The 17,287-nt window shown below is 32.5% G+C and overlaps 3 protein-coding genes across 5 annotated transcripts; 2 read left to right on the top strand and 1 right to left on the bottom strand.

Annotated features, from left to right (window-relative positions):
- Positions 1-453: 453 nt before the first annotated feature.
- On the bottom strand, positions 454-2,453 carry LOC106758487 (F-box/kelch-repeat protein At3g23880). 2 transcript variants are annotated; one of them, XM_022780051.1, is made up of 3 exons: positions 2,336-2,424; positions 1,285-2,248; positions 454-862 (listed from the first exon to the last, which is right to left on the bottom strand). In XM_022780051.1, exons 1-2 carry the CDS (start codon positions 2,413-2,415, stop codon positions 1,303-1,305), a joined length of 1,026 nt encoding a protein of 341 aa, XP_022635772.1. In that variant the 5' UTR covers positions 2,416-2,424; the 3' UTR covers positions 454-862; positions 1,285-1,302. The 2 variants fall into 2 exon arrangements, with proteins under 2 accessions (XP_022635772.1, XP_014496892.1); XM_014641406.2 differs by having other exon boundaries at positions 485-862; positions 1,285-2,453.
- A 2,784-nt stretch (positions 2,454-5,237) lies between these two features.
- Positions 5,238-7,807, top strand: LOC106758709 (pentatricopeptide repeat-containing protein At3g46790, chloroplastic). 2 transcript variants are annotated; one of them, XM_014641673.2, is made up of 2 exons: positions 5,238-5,344; positions 5,640-7,807. In XM_014641673.2, the coding sequence occupies exon 2, from the start codon at positions 5,737-5,739 to the stop codon at positions 7,711-7,713; it is 1,977 nt and encodes a 658-aa protein (XP_014497159.1). In that variant the 5' UTR covers positions 5,238-5,344; positions 5,640-5,736; the 3' UTR covers positions 7,714-7,807. The 2 variants fall into 2 exon arrangements, with proteins under 2 accessions (XP_014497159.1, XP_014497158.1); XM_014641672.2 differs by having other exon boundaries at positions 5,261-5,397.
- Positions 7,808-10,467: 2,660 nt separating this feature from the next.
- Positions 10,468-16,572, top strand: LOC106758045 (protein ROOT INITIATION DEFECTIVE 3). Its single transcript, XM_014640941.2, has 8 exons — positions 10,468-10,849; positions 10,948-11,061; positions 11,326-11,459; positions 11,586-11,733; positions 12,742-12,941; positions 15,187-15,314; positions 15,897-16,138; positions 16,227-16,572. Exons 1-8 carry the CDS (start codon positions 10,646-10,648, stop codon positions 16,401-16,403), a joined length of 1,347 nt encoding a protein of 448 aa, XP_014496427.1. The 5' UTR covers positions 10,468-10,645; the 3' UTR covers positions 16,404-16,572.
- The last annotated feature ends 715 nt before the right edge of the window (positions 16,573-17,287 follow it).

Here is a 17,287-nt window from a genome sequence, read left to right on the forward strand (position 1 = left end):
AAACACGAATATTATGATTTTGAATGCAATTACAAAAAAAAAAAATTACGCATTTAGAACTTCAATAATTTATTTTAATTTTGTAAGTTTATTGAGGGAATGTTGGTTTCTGTTTCGTTTTTTTGAGTTTATTCTCTTTGTACTTTATAAGTTTTTTTAAGAGTACCAAATATATTTGTAAATATTTGGTTCGTCAATATATCAATTTTAAATTTAATAAGAGAGAATTTTGACGGTTCTTATTATAGAATTTTTATTTTTATTAAAGATGGACTCTTTGTTGTAATTTTTTATTAATTTATCAATTTATTATTAGATTGTTTTCATATCTTGGTTCTTATTAAAGATTAAAATCTTTATAATAAATCTTCATATTTAGCAATATGTTAGAAACAGGGTGACACACAAGTGTAAAACAGACTCAAAAACTTACCATAATAAGATGTTTAAAGTATACATTACCATAATTTGATAACATACTATGCTTTATACCAAGGTTGGTAGGGGAACTCCACGTTCTGAGGTTATTAATTTGTGAGATTAGAGCTGGAAGATTGTTTGTGAACTTTGTAAAACAGTATAGAAAGAACCACATAAGTTGGCTTGAATCTGAGAACTATGTAAAAGCGCACAGGAGAAACAAATTGCAAACACCATAACATTAAGAACAAAAAAAGATAATTTAAAGATAGTCTGAAACACAAGTAAACTACAAAGTCTGTTGATAATCCAACTTTACTGAAATCACCACCACTATTCCTGCATTAAAACTGATTTTAATGTAATATGTAAGGATTCACTTCTAAGTGCTATGTTTCTGCTAGCCTTGTCATCAGTTCAAGGTAGATGTATATTTCATGGCCTGCGGGAAACAAGAATGTGTAAATGTTACGATATTAACTGGATATTCTCTAAGATTTTAGCAGAAAAACAGTGATATAGTAAAATGTCATGCAAAATCCTAATTGTCTGTACTCTTAAAAAAAGTTGTTTTTCTTACATTTGATTGATTATTATGCTTATGAGCTAGCAAGGCATCAAATATTTATCTAAGCAAAGTTCATTGAATCCACCACCATCAAACCTCATCTTCCCGAGTCTCAGGTCTCATTTAATTTAAAAATCAGTAAAGCACTTATCATCAGCTGGGATGGAGATTAGAGATAGTGGAAAATAAGAGAAAAAATCATTTGCCACACAGCATACATTATAGAGTTTGATATTCCATACCAAGATGAATAAGACAGACTATAATGGTGAAAGGGATTGGAGAACAGTGCATACCTTGAATTGTCTTGTCTGTTACTGCTGCTCATCTTCATTATTTGGAGACAGTAGACTCTCTCTATACACAGCAGACTGTAGATTGAAACAGAACAACTCTCCACCTCCGCCAAAATTGAGAAACTCAAGCAGCTCTCCTTTATGATTACGTTTCTCTAATCTTCCTCCACTGTTTGATCCAAAAATTTCACCATTCTTAGTGGTGCAAATGGGGCAAAAATGGTCGTTGAGAAAGTTATAAAAGGGTACGACCACACACTGAGTCCAAGATGACTGCACTTTATATTCTTTCATCATCCATATTTCTGCATTCGTACGGCCTCTGACAGAGCAACACACAGAGAGACATTCTCCCATTACCCCAAAACTATAAAGTCTGTATCTTTGTGAAGTGAAATGGTCAAAGAGGGGAATTTCTGATAACCTGTTGTGTATCATATCAAAGGCAATAATCACAGGAAGATCTTCATCCTGTGTGAAAACCAACCAATGAACAGCCCCACTGAACAATACCCCAGCGCTGAATTTGTCTCCCATACACTTGAATGGAAAAGAAAAGCTCTTAACTGGAACACACAAAGCAGTTTTAAAAGAGAAAATCAGGATTTCAGCTCTGCGCTCATCACTTTGAGACTCGTCCATTACAATAAGAATCAAACAGTAGTTAGTTGTTGATGTATCATACACAAAAGCATGGAGAAATTCATCGGCTATGTCACATTCAAAGTTTGGGAATCGTTTATGAACACCTATTGTTGGGTTCCAAAGAATGAGATCTCCCTGGTAGTACAAAAGTACCAGTCCTCTGCATGAACCCAAAAGCCCATATTTGTAACTAAAATCATCACTGGGGCGTAGGGGTGGTGGAGGGAGGCAAAGAAAATGCACCGCAATGGATTGTTTGAAAAGGCGTGCGTCTATATCAATGGTTTGAAAATGAAAATCCTTTGATTTGATAAGAAGTCTGTGAGAGGGTGAAGCAGCTAAGTCATGATGAGAAATGCCAAATTGAGGAGCGGAAATGAGAGAATACCATGATTTGCACACGCACTTAAAACGCAACACAGATCTCACTGGCAATCTCAGAAGAATTTCTCTTGTCAACTCCACAGGGAGACTCTGCTTTTCCATGCTCTTTCTTTCACACAGAACAGATACAAAACAGTGAGATTGACTGCTTCTCTTGTTTTTGTTCAGAACATATTAACAACTTTTTTATAACAAATTTTTATAATAATTACATATTATTATTTTATTAATTAGTTTGAATTTATGTTTTAAAAAATATTTAAAATAAATCAATCATAAGTATATTTTATCAAAATACTGTTAAAAAAAATTATCAAAAAAATATTTTCCTCTTGTTTCAATTTGTTTATTATACCTTTTGCTATATAGAAAAATATAAAAAGTAACTAGATATAAGATCATTTACTGTTAACATTCTTTATCTAAAATTTTAAAACAACAAACTATCAAATTTTTCATCTTTATATTGAAATTCGTAACAATAACATGTCATCTAAATTTAGGATAAATAAAGATACATAGACAACATTTAAATATAATTTATGTGTCTCAAATTACTTCACAATAAATAATAATAATTATGAATAGGTTTAAATCTTTTTTTTGGTCGTAAGTTATAAACTGGTATTCAGTTTAGTTTCTGCTCTTAAAAAGTTCATTTTTTGTTTTTTAAATTATAAAAAATGTATCAAATCAGTCTTTAACGAAATCAATGAAATATGTATCAATTTGTCTTCGAGATATGGAGATTTTGATACACATTGATTTTGTTAAAGACTAATTTAATACATTTTTTATAACTTAGAAATCAAATATTAACATTTTAAAAACGAAAACTAAATTCAACACTACCTTATAATTACAAAAAAAATTTAAACCTTATGAATACTTTTATAAACCAATCACTTCACGTAACTTCCACTCTCTTTTCCCGATTCAAATAAAAAATTAAACATTGCCTGGAAATTGGAAAGCTCTAAAAGTTGGTATTTGACTATTATATTGACACTTGTTCACTTCTTTTTTTAAAAAAATATTTCGTCTCTAAAATTATGTGTCATCTATTATATTATATATAGGCCAGGAATCTTTAAAGCAAAAAGTGAAGATGCTAGTTTCGTATACTATCACCGGATATAGGTTGAAGTTAGAAAATCTAACACCTATCAACATCTTTAAAAAACTCAACACCTACCAACTTTCTTTCTATAATTTTCTTGCTTTATGAAGCTTGTGTACGCCACCAACAGCTTATCTAAAAGATTGGTTTTTTTTAATTTTGTGCATATCACTAGTCACCAGACTTTTTAAAATAGTTTGAGTTAACATTGCGTTTTTTAAATCATGATAATAAAGATCAGACAAAGTTCGATTAAAAATCATGATAGTATATGCTTAATTAATAATTCAGTTTTTTTTTTCTTAGTTGTTAGTATTGTGCAACTAAGATATATGCTCTTTTACCCTTTGAATCCTCTTTTGATTTTTAAAATTTGAAATAACTTTGAAAATACATGCTCTTATTTTAACCGAATAAAAAAATTAACCTAAATTTTACTATTGATAAATATATTTATAACAATAAAATTGATTAATATTTTTCCATATTATCAAAATCTTAATCTAAATATTATATCTATAATTAAAAAAAATTTACATTATTATATAATAAAAAAATTTATTTAAATATAATAAGAATTATATTTTAAGACCTCTTTTTTCCTTGTTAATCAGAATATAAAAACGGTTTGATTGAGTTATGAAAATTATAAAATTCAACTATTATATATAAGTTAAACAATGATATATGTAAGGGGAAAATCTTATAAAAAGTGAGTATTACGAATAAAAAAAACAAAACTAGATCGAATAAAGGTAAGCTAGAAATGAAATGGGACAAGGACTATCTTTTAAACGTTATATAGTTTTTCAGATATGAAATTACTCAGCCCTTTCATCATCACCAGAGTTATAGCACATACACTATCCTTTTATTTTACTTCTAACTTCCATGGCTAAATTATATGGAATTTTGTCATATAAAAATGTATATGGCACATCTATATATATAATGTAGAATTGCATAATCAAATATGCTTAAGTATGATAGGTGTAGGTGGACTTAAAATATTATTATTTCTTTTAAATTATCTAAATAACAACATTATAACACGTTAATATAATAATTGAAAATGATTTTTCATATACGTGTCAATCTTACCGTCAGTTCTTCTATCACACGAACGTATGATAAAAAATTTTAATGAAAAGTTAAAGAACTCTTAGAAAAGTTATTTATAAAAATGGTAAATTTTAAAAATAATTATATGGATAATTCCATCATTTAATTCTAAATATATAAAATTAAAATTCATATTTGTTTAAAATTTTAATACATTTTGATCTTTAAATTAAAATATATATATATATATATATATATATATATATATATATATATATAATTCTTTTAATCTAATTACATTATTTTTAAACACATTTTTCATTTAAATTGAAATAATTATTTATCAAAAATTATAAATAAAGTATAAAACTTGTTTAATTCACATAGTAAAATTATAAATAATTTATTTTTCAAATATAATCATAATCATTCCAATACTTAATACATAATAAAATATGTCAAACATTTCACATCAATTAAAAACAATTAATTTTGTAAGATTTAATTAAACTTAAAATTAAATCTTACACTTTGTTTAAATTTGTTTAATAGTACATAGTTAAATTAAATTTCCATATCACATAATCTAATCTTAATCATATTTTTTTGGTACATAATTTTAATTATAGGCTGGTGTGAGAGTGGTAACTGGTGTATAAATTAATCTTCATCAGCCCGTTGGAAATAATTCGAGCTGACCCGACCCATTGCACCGTGGGGATCCGGTTTTGATAAAAAGAAAATACCCTTTGAAATATCTACATAAACTCGTGGAATTCATATGCGGTGTGGTCCACTGAGTATCTTCAGCAATCCTGCCTTCAAAATAACAACAGAGACCACTCCACTGTAAGAACTCTCACTCAAAACTTGAAGCTTTTGTCTCACTACTGTCGCCTCTGGTATGTTTTTTGTTGGGGAAATTGTATCAGGTTATGTCTATTCGTTGCATTATTAGTGCAGTGTATATTTATCTTTAATGAAACACTGAAACGGGGTTACAAAGTACAACATAGACAGCCTAGGTATCCTATTTGTTGTTCCTGAAGTAAAAAATGTGCCGGAGCTTATTATGTCATTATTTCTTAAATTTCTTAAATTCTGAGTTGTTTATGGTGTCTTTCTTGCTTAATGTTACTTACAGATGTGACATTGGTTTGGAAAACCATTGAAGTTATTCCTTTATAGCAGAAACACTGACGAAGCCTTTTGGGAGGAGAGTTGCATCAAAATATTGTCTGATGTGGGTGCTTCAGATTCCCCAAATTATCAGACATACTCCATCTCAAAGCCACCTATGTTGCACTTCCCGTGTGTATTCAAGACTGCCTGTCACTTTTGCTTCATTGAACCCTTCAACAAACCCCATCAATGACATAAAGAGCAACAACAACCAATTGATACAGTCATTGTGCAAAGGAGGGAACCTTAAGCAGGCTATTCATCTCCTCTGCTTTGAGCCTAATCCAACTCAGCAAACTTTTGAGCATTTAATCTATTCATGTGCCCAGCAGAACTCGCTCTCCGATGGCCTTGACATTCATCGCCATCTTACCAACAGGGGTTTTGACCAAGACCCCTTTTTAGCTACTAAACTTATCAATATGTACTACGAGCTCGGGTCTATTGATCGTGCTCGCAAGGTATTTGATGAAACGCTGGAAAGAACCATATATGTATGGAATGCACTCTTCCGAGCACTGGCAATGGTGGGTCGTGGTGAGGAGCTGCTACATTTGTATGCCCAGATGAATTGCACTGGGGTCCCATCGGATAGGTTCACGTATACGTATGTGCTCAAGGCTTGCGTTGTTTCAGAGCTGTCAGTCTGCCCTCTCCGGAAGGGCAAGGAGATTCATGCCCATATTCTACGACATGGATATGAAGCAAATATTCATGTCATGACAACTCTGTTAGATGTGTATGCTAAGTTTGGCAGTGTGTCTTATGCAAATTCCGTGTTTTGTGCAATGCCTACCAAGAACTTTGTCTCATGGAGCGCTATGATTGCATGTTTTGCGAAGAATGATATGCCTATGAAAGCACTGGAACTGTTTCAGTTAATGATGCTTGAGGCATGTGATTCAGTTCCAAATTCAGTTACAATGGTTAGTGTACTTCAAGCTTGTGGAGGCCTCGCTGCTTTAGAACAAGGGAAGTTGATTCATGGTTATATCCTTAGACGGGGTCTTGATTCTATACTGCCAGTTCTCAGTGCGCTTATTACAATGTATGGAAGATGTGGTGAGATTTCGATGGGACAGAGGGTGTTTGATAGCATGAAGAATCGTGATGTTGTTTCTTGGAATTCTTTGATTTCTATTTACGGCATGCATGGTTTCGGAAAGAAAGCAATCCAAATTTTTGAAAACATGATCCACCAAGGAATTTCACCGAGTTATATAACATTCATTACTGTTCTGGGTGCTTGCAGTCATGCGGGCCTTGTTGAGGAAGGAAAGATTTTATTTGAATCCATGCTTAGTAAGTACAGGATCCATCCTGGTATGGAGCATTATGCTTGTGTGGTGGATCTTCTTGGACGAGCTAACAGGTTAGATGAAGCAATCAAACTAATAGAAGATATGCGTTTTGAACCCGGGCCCACAGTTTGGGGTTCACTTCTTGGGTCTTGTAGGATCCACTGTAATGTTGAACTCGCGGAGAGAGCAAGTACTATGCTTTTTGAGTTGGAGCCTAAAAATGCTGGAAATTATGTGCTTTTAGCAGATATTTATGCAGAAGCTAAGATGTGGGGTGAAGCAAAGAGTGTGATGAAGCTACTGGAAGCTCGAGGCCTTCAAAAGCTTCCAGGTTGCAGCTGGATTGAAGTGAAGAGGAAGGTATACTCGTTTGTCTCCGTTGACGAGCATAACCCACAAATTGAAGAGGTTCAGGCATTGGTAGTTAAGTTGTCAACTGAGATGAAGGAGCAGGGTTACGTTCCACAGACAAATGTTGTTCTCTATGATCTTGACGAAGAAGAGAAGGAAAGAATTGTTCTGGGACATAGCGAGAAGCTTGCAGTTGCCTTTGGACTCATTAATACTGCAAAAGGTGAAACCATAAGGATCAGAAAAAACTTGAGATTGTGTGAAGACTGTCATGCTGTAACAAAATTTATTTCAAAATTTGCTAACAGAGAGATTCTTGTAAGAGACGTGAATCGATTCCATCATTTTAGGGATGGAGTTTGTTCCTGTGGTGACTATTGGTAGTTTTTGGCAGTATGTCACGCAGTTACATTGCTCAAGAAAGTATTTCTAAAATAGCAGCAGAGATTGAATGATGCTATGGCTTCAAACACTATCAGTTCCAGTTCTGGTGTAGATTTATTTCTTTTTTAAATGAGCTGGAAGAATTTTATTTAAAAAAACACGACCATTTAATTTCTAACAATTTTGTGATATAAGCTTTTATACCATGTCAAAGAATTAGTTTTTCCTGAAAGTTTACGTGATTGTGTAATACAAATAATTATATGACATCTGTTAACATAATGCTATTGTTTCTATCGCTGTGTACTGGATTTTGAGGAATTCTCTGATCCATGCTTTTGGGAGTTGGACCTTTCGTGCCTTGGATATTTTAACTATTGAAGTCTAGATCTTCTCTAATTTGCAGCAAATGTATGATGCAGATTATTGTTGGCATTATGCAGAGTCGATCAAGTGGGGTTAATCAATAACATATGTTGTAGATGCATGACTTGAACTTCAATGCTTCTAAGCAGTTGATTAATAATTTAGCCTTTCTAAGACGAAGGAACTTATGTTTATATTTTTCTCTGGGAGATGAGAGAGATGTATCTCTGGCTAGCATGGATTGGTATGATATGGCATGCTGGGGCCTTCGTGAATATGCTGTGCCACCGAAGTTGGTATAAAGCATTCCGGAGGTCTAAAATTGTAATATTTGTTATATTACTAAACAATCATCATGCTACCATTTCTCATTTAGTTAATTTTTATAAACAAAAATAGATTATATGTAATGAATTATTTTTTTAAAAGGTGAGTACAGTAGAGAATAATGAAATGAAATCTCTATTTCATTGTTTGGACATGTTGCCGTGAAATTATAAAATAAACAAAAAGACTCGTTGTTTTCTAAATTGAGAAAAAATTTAATAAAATTAATCAAAACAGGTTCTTATACTTTTCATTATATGTCACCTCTTTATAACTAATCGTTTAATCTCTAATTTCGTTTAAAAATGTTAAGTTAATTATCTAATTTTTTTAGTCTTAATTTGGTTTTAATTTATAAAAGTTGATATAATATCTTGATCTGTTCAAAAACTTTAACGATGAATTGTATCAAATTTTAAAAATTAAAATGTATTAATTTTCACAAACGATATCAAATTAAAACTAAAAAAAAAATTGGATGACTAATTAACATTTATAAAAAAAAAATTAAACCTTTTATAATTCTTAACAATATTTATGGTATATTTCATTATGTTCAATTTTATTTGTATCAATTCAAACACAGTCTTTGACAAAGATAACAGATGATATTCACGGTCTAACTTGTCATCGAGGAACATAATTCTTGTAAACGCAAATACATAAAAAAAAAATACAAATATTTTGAAAAATAATAGGATCATTGAACAAAGATATTCAATAAAACGACATAAAAAATAGATTATACGTTTAAAATGTAAATTAGTTACATATTATTATTTATTATTAGACTTAATCCTTATTTTGATTCTTAGTTTTATAACCTTGTTTAATGTGGTTCTTGGCACAATGTTTAATTTGCTACGTGGCTGCCTTTTTTCTAAGGTATTTGTTTATGGCAGTGAAACAATTAGGGTTTTTTAATTTCTCTCGACATGAAGCAATTAGGGATTTTTGGTTTTCCATAATAATGAAGTAATTGTGATTTTCTAGTTTGGGTTTTCAATTTGGAGGTTGTTAATGTTTCTTCATGGTGGTTTTGCGTTGCAAAACTTTAAATTTCCTGATTTGGTATTTTCTTGTTTTGAGAAGATGGCAATGACATTGGTCATTAATTAGGTTTTGTTGTGGTTTGGAAATGGAGATCTATGGTTGTGCAAACTAACATTGCAATTTGGGATTGCAGGTTTGAGATGTGATTCACAATTTTGGGTGTTCCGTGATTTTGGAGTTTTGTTTTTTTTTTTCAAGTTGAGACTTTAGGTTGCGATTTCGAACAATGGTGGCTTGCGGTGGCTTTTTCAGCGGATGAAACAATATGTTTAACAAAAAAAAATCGCTAGGATAAGCTTTAACAAGCCTTCGATACATGTTAAGAAATGAATTTTAAGTCTAACTCAATAAACAAAACTAACTGTGATATTTGCATCCACTTATAGCCTTACCTCTAGTCAATGTAAGACTTCTAATCCACCTCTCATACTGAAGACAAGGTTTCTCGTGAGATTAGACATTATGGGTGATCCGATAATGGCCTAACCGCGAGTGGAACAATATGTCCACTCAAATCTCGCCAAGATAACTCTATCCAAGTTTGATATATTTTAAGTTTCATTTAACCTCGTAAAACTGGCTTGTAAAGTAAGGTTTGCATCAACTTATATATTCTAAATTGGTTTTATCTCTAATTGATGTGAAACTTTCAACACATCTCTTCACGCCGAGATATGGATATCTCGAGAGACTAGATATTAGTGGACGATTTATAGGAAATGGAACAATATATCCAATAAGACATCAATAGATAATTTGATAATTAGTAAAATAATATATCTAACAAACAATAAAAAATATTACTAGCTTAACTAAATTGAACAAAATTTACAAAAAAAATATTACTAACAAAATCGACATTAAAAAAAATTAAAAAATAGATATTAAGACTTATTATTATTATAATTCAGTCACTATCATTAAACTCCAAAAGCAAATTATAATGTTTTATCACAAAATATAAATACAAATAGATAAGATTTAATTACAAAAACCAATAAAACCCTAGTCTGACAAAGATCCAAAGAAAACCCTTTAATCTTACGGTGTAGCCTCCTCTCAAACAGAGACGCGTCTTCGCCTAACACCACTGCTCAATAGCCAAGTCTCGCTTCCATCGATTCTTCGTTTGTTATTCGGCCGTGTGACGTCGAAGTCTCTTGCTATACGAGCTGTGCAACGAAGGATGGAGGTTGTTTTGGCGTCGTCGTCTCTAGACGGCGGAATAGGGTGCTGGGATCTTCACACCGGCGCGGAGCAGCTCCGCTATAAATCTTGCTCCTCCCCTTCTCACGGCCTTGTCGCCGTCGGTCCTCGCTTCATCGCCTCCTCTCAGCTTCGAGAACCTTCAGCAACATCTGGTTCCGTTCTCTTCTGGTCCTGGTCCAAGGTTGCTCCCTTTTCTTCTTCTTCTTCTTATTATTATTATCATGTAACATTTTCTTATATGATGAAAATTATTAATAATAATGAATAATTCGTGTTCAGCCTCAAGTTGAAGTGAAGAGCTTTCCCGCTGAACCTATTAAGCCCCTTGCTTCTAATCACCTGGGAACCTTCATTGCTGGTGGAGCTTTGTCTGGGGATATTTACTTGTGGGAAGTAAGTTTTTTGTTTCGTCATCCATTTTTTTTTCAATGGTCTGGTTTTCTCATCAATGAGTGGGATCACATACGGTCTGGTTTTCTCGCCTATGGCTGGGATTACATACTTTACCCTTACTTAAGCGGAATGAAATATGATCTAAACATGTACTGAAGATTTTTTGGTGTTGGGCTGTGGAGAATTATGAGTTGAAAGCGGGGACTTAATTTGTGTCTGTTTCTGTTTACTGTACCGTGCTGAGTTGCTTGCATTGATTGTAAGGTTGAAACCGGTAGATTGCTTAAGAAGTGGCATGCACATTTAGGGGCGGTTACTTGTCTGGTTTTTTCTGAAGATGACTCGCTGTTGGTTTCTGGTTCTCGAGATGGAACCGTAAGAGTTTGGTCTCTCTTCATGTACTTTTCTCTCCCTTTTTCTGTTTTTTGTTTAGTAGTGAATTTCCTATTAGGATAGTCTACAGCTTGGGTGGTAGCAGCAGTCTAACTATAGTGGCATTTGCTGCTCTGCATTTCGTGGTTCAGGATATTCGATGAATTCAGAGGTCAGCTGGCTAATAATCTTTATGAGTATAGTTTTTCCGGGCACACCCTGTGTGTGACTGATGTTGTGATTGGTAATGGAGGGTGCAATGCAATTATTGTGTCAGCTTCTGAGGATAAAACTTGCAAGGTTTGTTTTACTGTCTTTTTGTAGTGGTGGTGTAGTAGAAAAATAGATAATAAATGAAGTACGTTTACTCAAGAACAAGAATTTTGTATTTACTGTTGCCTGCTTGAATTGTCTATCTCTACGAGCTGTAAATTCTAATAATTTATGTTTAGCAAGATAACTCAAATGAACAACTTTTTTAGTATGGGTGGAAGCCATCTGTTATAGTTTATTTGGTGCCATTGACATTGCTGTCAAAATCGCAATTTTGGTCATCGGATCACGTGATTTGCGATATTTTCACACTCGCTGTAATCTTGATCCTCATGAAAGATGCAATTTGGACTGAACAGTGGGATTGCAGAATCTTAGACATAGAACTGTGGAGCTGCCCGATCCTGCTTTGCATACGAAAGACCCATTTTCTTTAAAAATAAAAACGAACCCTAACCCACTTGGAAAAACCCCTCGAGCTTTACTTCTTTGTTCATTTCAACCTCTCTGAGCCTCTCATTCTGTTTTATGCACTTCAGATCCGCATTCATCTAATCGGACTCCTTGCCCCTGTTCAACTGGTTTTGATTTGACTGACTTACATACATACTATAAAATCTATTGATACAAAAATGTGAAATATTGTAAAGCAAAGTATCTTTAATAACTTTTTACGAAAATATTAATTTTATTAAGTGAACTGCTGATTAAAAGTTCTTAGGAATGTCTACAAAATTTGATCTAATTTAGAAATTAATTGATAGTAAACTGTACAACAACTATTTAAATTTACAATATGCTTTTTAGATTTAAAACGTCAATCAATACCTATTATTAAATTGCACATGTACATATTTCTATATCATCTAAAATTATTTCTATTGAGGATATAATATATTTCTGCATGAAAAATGTTAGTAATTTTAGAGTTTTATACTTGCTGTCAATTAATCTTATATTTAGATAGTTTATGTTAGTACGTGTATGTTTCAATGTTTGTTATCAACTCAATTGGATTGTAATTTCTTCTCTTAGGTATGGAGCTTATCGAGGGGAACACTACTAAGAAATATAGTATTCCCTTCACATATTGATTCCATTGCATTGGATCCAGCTGAACATGTCTTTTATGCTGGCAGTAGAGATGGAAAAATATTTATTGCGGCACTTAGCACTGAAAGCGTTGCTAGTAATAATTGTGGGATGCATATCATTGGTTCTTTTTCTAACCAGAGGTTGTCTTTTCTTCTCTTGTGTTTATTTTAAGAAGTATGGATTTATTGACGATGTCTTATCTCTTGATGTTAGTTTTTCAAATACACCGAACTGTTTTAATTGCAATTCTCTCTTTCAATTGAATATTTATTTTGTAAGATTGAATATTTAGTTGCATGCATCGATTGCCTTGTGTTCCCTCCTAGCTCATAAATGATAGTTACTATTTGCCAATTGCAATAATATTGATCTTAGAGCAACAACTTGGGACTTGGGAGCATTTAGTTTTGTTAAGAATTTATGGATAACTAAAGTGAATATCAAGTTCCCACAGAATTTAATTGTTAGCTAGGATGAATTCAAAGAAACCTTTAGTCCCCTTACTGATTACAATAACCGATGGATTTGATATTGTTTATGTTGACATTTGTAGTTTGTACACCCAACTAACTGATTCCAATTTATTAGTTCAACCTATTTCAAAAAATGATTGATTGTTCTCATTGGTTATTCTTTTCTCTTACTACAAGAAAATACAAAATGAGCTGTAATAGCTTTTGAACAAAACATCAATCCATGTTTGATTTGAGTTTGAGTTAAACAATGGGAACTTTTTATCTTTAAAGAAGGAATTGTTTCTATGCTTTTTGCTATAGGATTGTCACTTGTGCATTATATTTCCATTGTGGCACACCCAATATTCCCTCATCGCTTGGGAGTTGAAGTCAAGTGCAGTTTAAATACTCCTTCCTCCTTCCACCATCCGAGGCACCAATGTTCCAATTCTAAGTTCGTTGAGTGACATCGTTAGGATCAATCATCATAGATCCGAATTATTGTCTGCTTTGGAGACAGGTGCTTTGTTATAATTTTTGTCCTTCTTAAAAGGCACCTTAGAAGTAGGAAGGAGGAAGGAATATTTAAATTACATTAGGCTCGACTCCTAAGCAATGTGAGACTATTGGGTGTGGTAAGAACATAAACCTCTCAGTTGAGATTTAAGTCATTCCCAATGGGGGGCTTAAGGGACCAATGGTTCCGTTATCAGCCCAATGGTCGGTTCAATCACCATAAGGTATTGTGTGCTTTGGAGACCAAAGCTCTGTCAAGGTTTTGTCTTTACAAGACGTCTTAAAGGGTGAAAAGAGTATTTAAACTATGCTTGACCTTGACTTCTAAGCGATATGGAATTATTGAGTGTGGTAGGAACAATGGCCATTGCTTGTTCCATTGAAATCCATTGCATCTCAAGGCTTGCTATGGCACATGAAGCAGCATAAGGCACGCCCTCTATCACAGCCATTCATGGTATTCGCAGGGGCAACAATCCTGAAGGATTGAATTGAAAACTTGTTAGTTCACTCAAAACTGGGTTGTTTAATTTTAATTTAGAGGACAATTTTGGGACTTTTGTCCCTTATTTGCGTTTCAAAATTGAAGTCTATGTGCTTTCTTGTGTCTCTGAAAGATGACCCACAATTCTCTGGCACTATCTATAGCCAATTCTGATGTTTCTGGTACCCTTCCCCCTGTTTCCATCCTTGCTTTGTTCTCTGGCACTATGTCCAATGTTTTGTTGTTGCTATCTTTGTTCTGTTCAATCTTTCATAGTTCCCTCTTATAAGAGTTTGTTCCGCCCTTTTCGTTTTGTTGCAATAAACAGCAGTTCTGTTTCTCTTCACACAGGTATTTCATGTTTTCGTCCTTGTTTTCTGTCTCTAATTTTGAATATTCACATGTATACGTGTTTGTGTATGAATTTAACTAGTATGTTAAATTTCTCGATAGTGGAAATCCTGCTATAGCAATTTTGGGGTCAGTTCTCTGCACAACTATCCTAGATTGATAGCTATGGTTCTAGCTATCCACTAAGTTTTACCAAATTGTTGTTCATTGTTAACAAAAGGTAATGAAGATAAATTACAAGCTTGTTTTATAGCAATCAAAATTAGTTGATGTTTTAAGGTCAATCTACTGACACATCTACGGAATATTTCCTTGTTTACTGATAAACATTAACTGACTATTTAGTATTTAAAATCCATATCCTCAGCACATATCGATGCCAAGTTGATTACTAGAATTTATGCAGTAACCAAGTAAATGAACCATGTTTTATTCATAAGCAGATACATTCATTATAATTTTAGTTTATTTTGTAGCAACTCACGTTCCTCTTTGCTAGTGGTCATGTTAATTTTAGAATAAAAAGTTGGTTTGATCTATGCATTGTCATTTAACTAATTTTGTTCTTCAATGTAACAGCAAGACAGTTACTTGCTTAGCATATAGCATGAGTGGGAATTTGTTAATATCCGGGTCAGAGGATGGAATGGTTCGTGTTTGGGATGCAAGAACTCGAACCAATGTCCGCGTGTTCAAACATGCTAAAGGTATTGTATAAATAGTGAAATATGACATGTGCTTTGCAGAAAGAGTTTGGATAGCATCTATCTTTAGTAATGCATATTCTATGCTATTTTTCAGATGAATTTCTGCCTTTTCAATGCTCAAAGTTATTTTCATTTGCAAAATTAGAATATAGTGAAGACTGGCAATTTATTCATTATATGGTAAAACAACTAACGTACCACATGTATGATACCTATGTTTTCAGTATGCAGATGAGCTTTTACAAGAAACACTTTGTTTTACATATTTAGTAGGACTTGGACAGTATTTTTATTATATATTGAACTTCTATTCATATCTGCTGCTATTGAGCCTTTCTTTTTTTTAAACTTTTATTTTTTCCTAATGTCTTTGATATGCGACCTGTTGTTATTTAACTTAGATGAGAATACTCTCTCTTTTTTTTTTTTTTTTCTCTCAATATGTTCTGCAGGATAGCTTTTTACTCACTTGGTTATTGTTAAGGATTTCTCTCGGATGACATATCTAATGACTATGATTACATATGTGTTCTCAAGTTGAGTCATGCTAAAATTTAATGTTAATTATTGTGGATGCTCCAGGGCCTGTAAATAATATTCTTGTTGTTAGACGAGAAAACTCAAGTAATCACATATCTTCTAATGTACAAACATCATCAAGAAAGCAAGGGGCTAATTTACCCCCTCCATTGGAAAAATATGCAAATTCCATACATGAAGACTCAGATATGAACACTACGATCACTCTTGGGGGTGACAGGAGTTCCGTAGATCTTTCATACCTCAGTTCTCATGTGATATCTAATTACGTTAAGGAACTTCAGGTTTGTCTGTGTGATTACTCTTCTTATTAAAGGACGGTCATTACCTTATTTTGATTGTGATTAACGTTGTTTTTAACCTATGTCTCAGCATCAAGGATCAGCTGCTGCTTCTGAAATGGAAACGGAGAAACTAAAACATGATTACCAAAGGGCAATGCAAATGGCTAACCAATGGAAGAAAATGTATGAAAACTTAAATAAATTTTGTGTGAAAGAACTGTTGGATGGTAGTCAAGCCAGAACCTTAGATGAAAATCACAATTAAGACATTTCTCTCTGGTAGTTAACTTTTCAATTTTGTAGGTAGAATTTGTAGATCTTTAGCATCATTAAATTTGCTATGTTGGTTTTGGTCCCTTAACCGGTTTCTTCTTTATGTTAAAAGAATTGATTATGCGAAGCAATTGACAATCTTGGTAAAACGTTTTGGCATAGATTCATGACTTCATAACTTGATTAATTTTTCATGATTTCAAATTATGGTTTAATATGTTTGATATTTGGGAAGTAGAGGTTAGGAAAAATTGTGCCTAATCTGACAGGTGCCCCTTTTTTTGTAGGGGTTCATGGCAATTAATTTCTCAAAATAATTCATTTACTCGTCAATTTATTTATTATATTACACCATTTACAAGTAAATTCATAGGCGTAACTGTTTTTATATTTGTATGCCCTTTTTTTAGGAATTAAATCTTAAATTAAGTAAACAGCTTATTTTGGAAATATGTTTCGAGAATTATATTTTCAAAAACTGTTCCAAAAATATCTTCAAAACCTGTTTAGAAGATATTTCTTTAGGATTTGGTTTGGGTAAAAGATGCATATGTGCTTGTATTGTTTTTCATGAATATTTGATTTTATGAACTGTGATTCAAATTATTTAACAAATATTTGCTAAAAAATGTGTTCATTTTAATATTCTTGTAACTTGTAAAAGAAAAGTTATAATGATTACATTTGACATAAACTAGTATTTTTTGTAGAGTTCAGTTTATCCACTATTACAGAATAGTTTTGATTGCATCTAAAAATTTATAAAAATTATGTGATATATTTAAACGAGAATAATAATAATAACAATAAAGCAATAAATAAAAAAAAATTATGATAAATTTGCTTATAATAATAGTTAAATATATTTGTTTTCAG

The sequence above is a fragment of the Vigna radiata genome, chromosome 4 (genome assembly GCF_000741045.1).
Source record: "Vigna radiata var. radiata cultivar VC1973A chromosome 4, Vradiata_ver6, whole genome shotgun sequence".
Classification (NCBI taxonomy): domain Eukaryota; kingdom Viridiplantae; phylum Streptophyta; class Magnoliopsida; order Fabales; family Fabaceae; genus Vigna; species Vigna radiata.

Bases quoted from the DNA above. Each gene is read 5' to 3' on its own strand.
- LOC106758487 (XM_014641406.2), bottom strand. From the start codon at position 2,415: ATGGAAAAGCAGAGTCTCCCTGTGGAGTTGACAAGAGAAATTCTTCTG.
- LOC106758709 (XM_014641673.2), top strand. From the start codon at position 5,737: ATGTGGGTGCTTCAGATTCCCCAAATTATCAGACATACTCCATCTCAA.
- LOC106758045 (XM_014640941.2), top strand. From the start codon at position 10,646: ATGGAGGTTGTTTTGGCGTCGTCGTCTCTAGACGGCGGAATAGGGTGC. The intron at 10,850-10,947 runs GTTGCTCCCTTT...ATTCGTGTTCAG, and splicing joins TCTTCTGGTCCTGGTCCAAG to CCTCAAGTTGAAGTGAAGAG. The intron at 11,460-11,585 runs GTACTTTTCTCT...TTCGTGGTTCAG, and splicing joins AGAGTTTGGTCTCTCTTCAT to GATATTCGATGAATTCAGAG.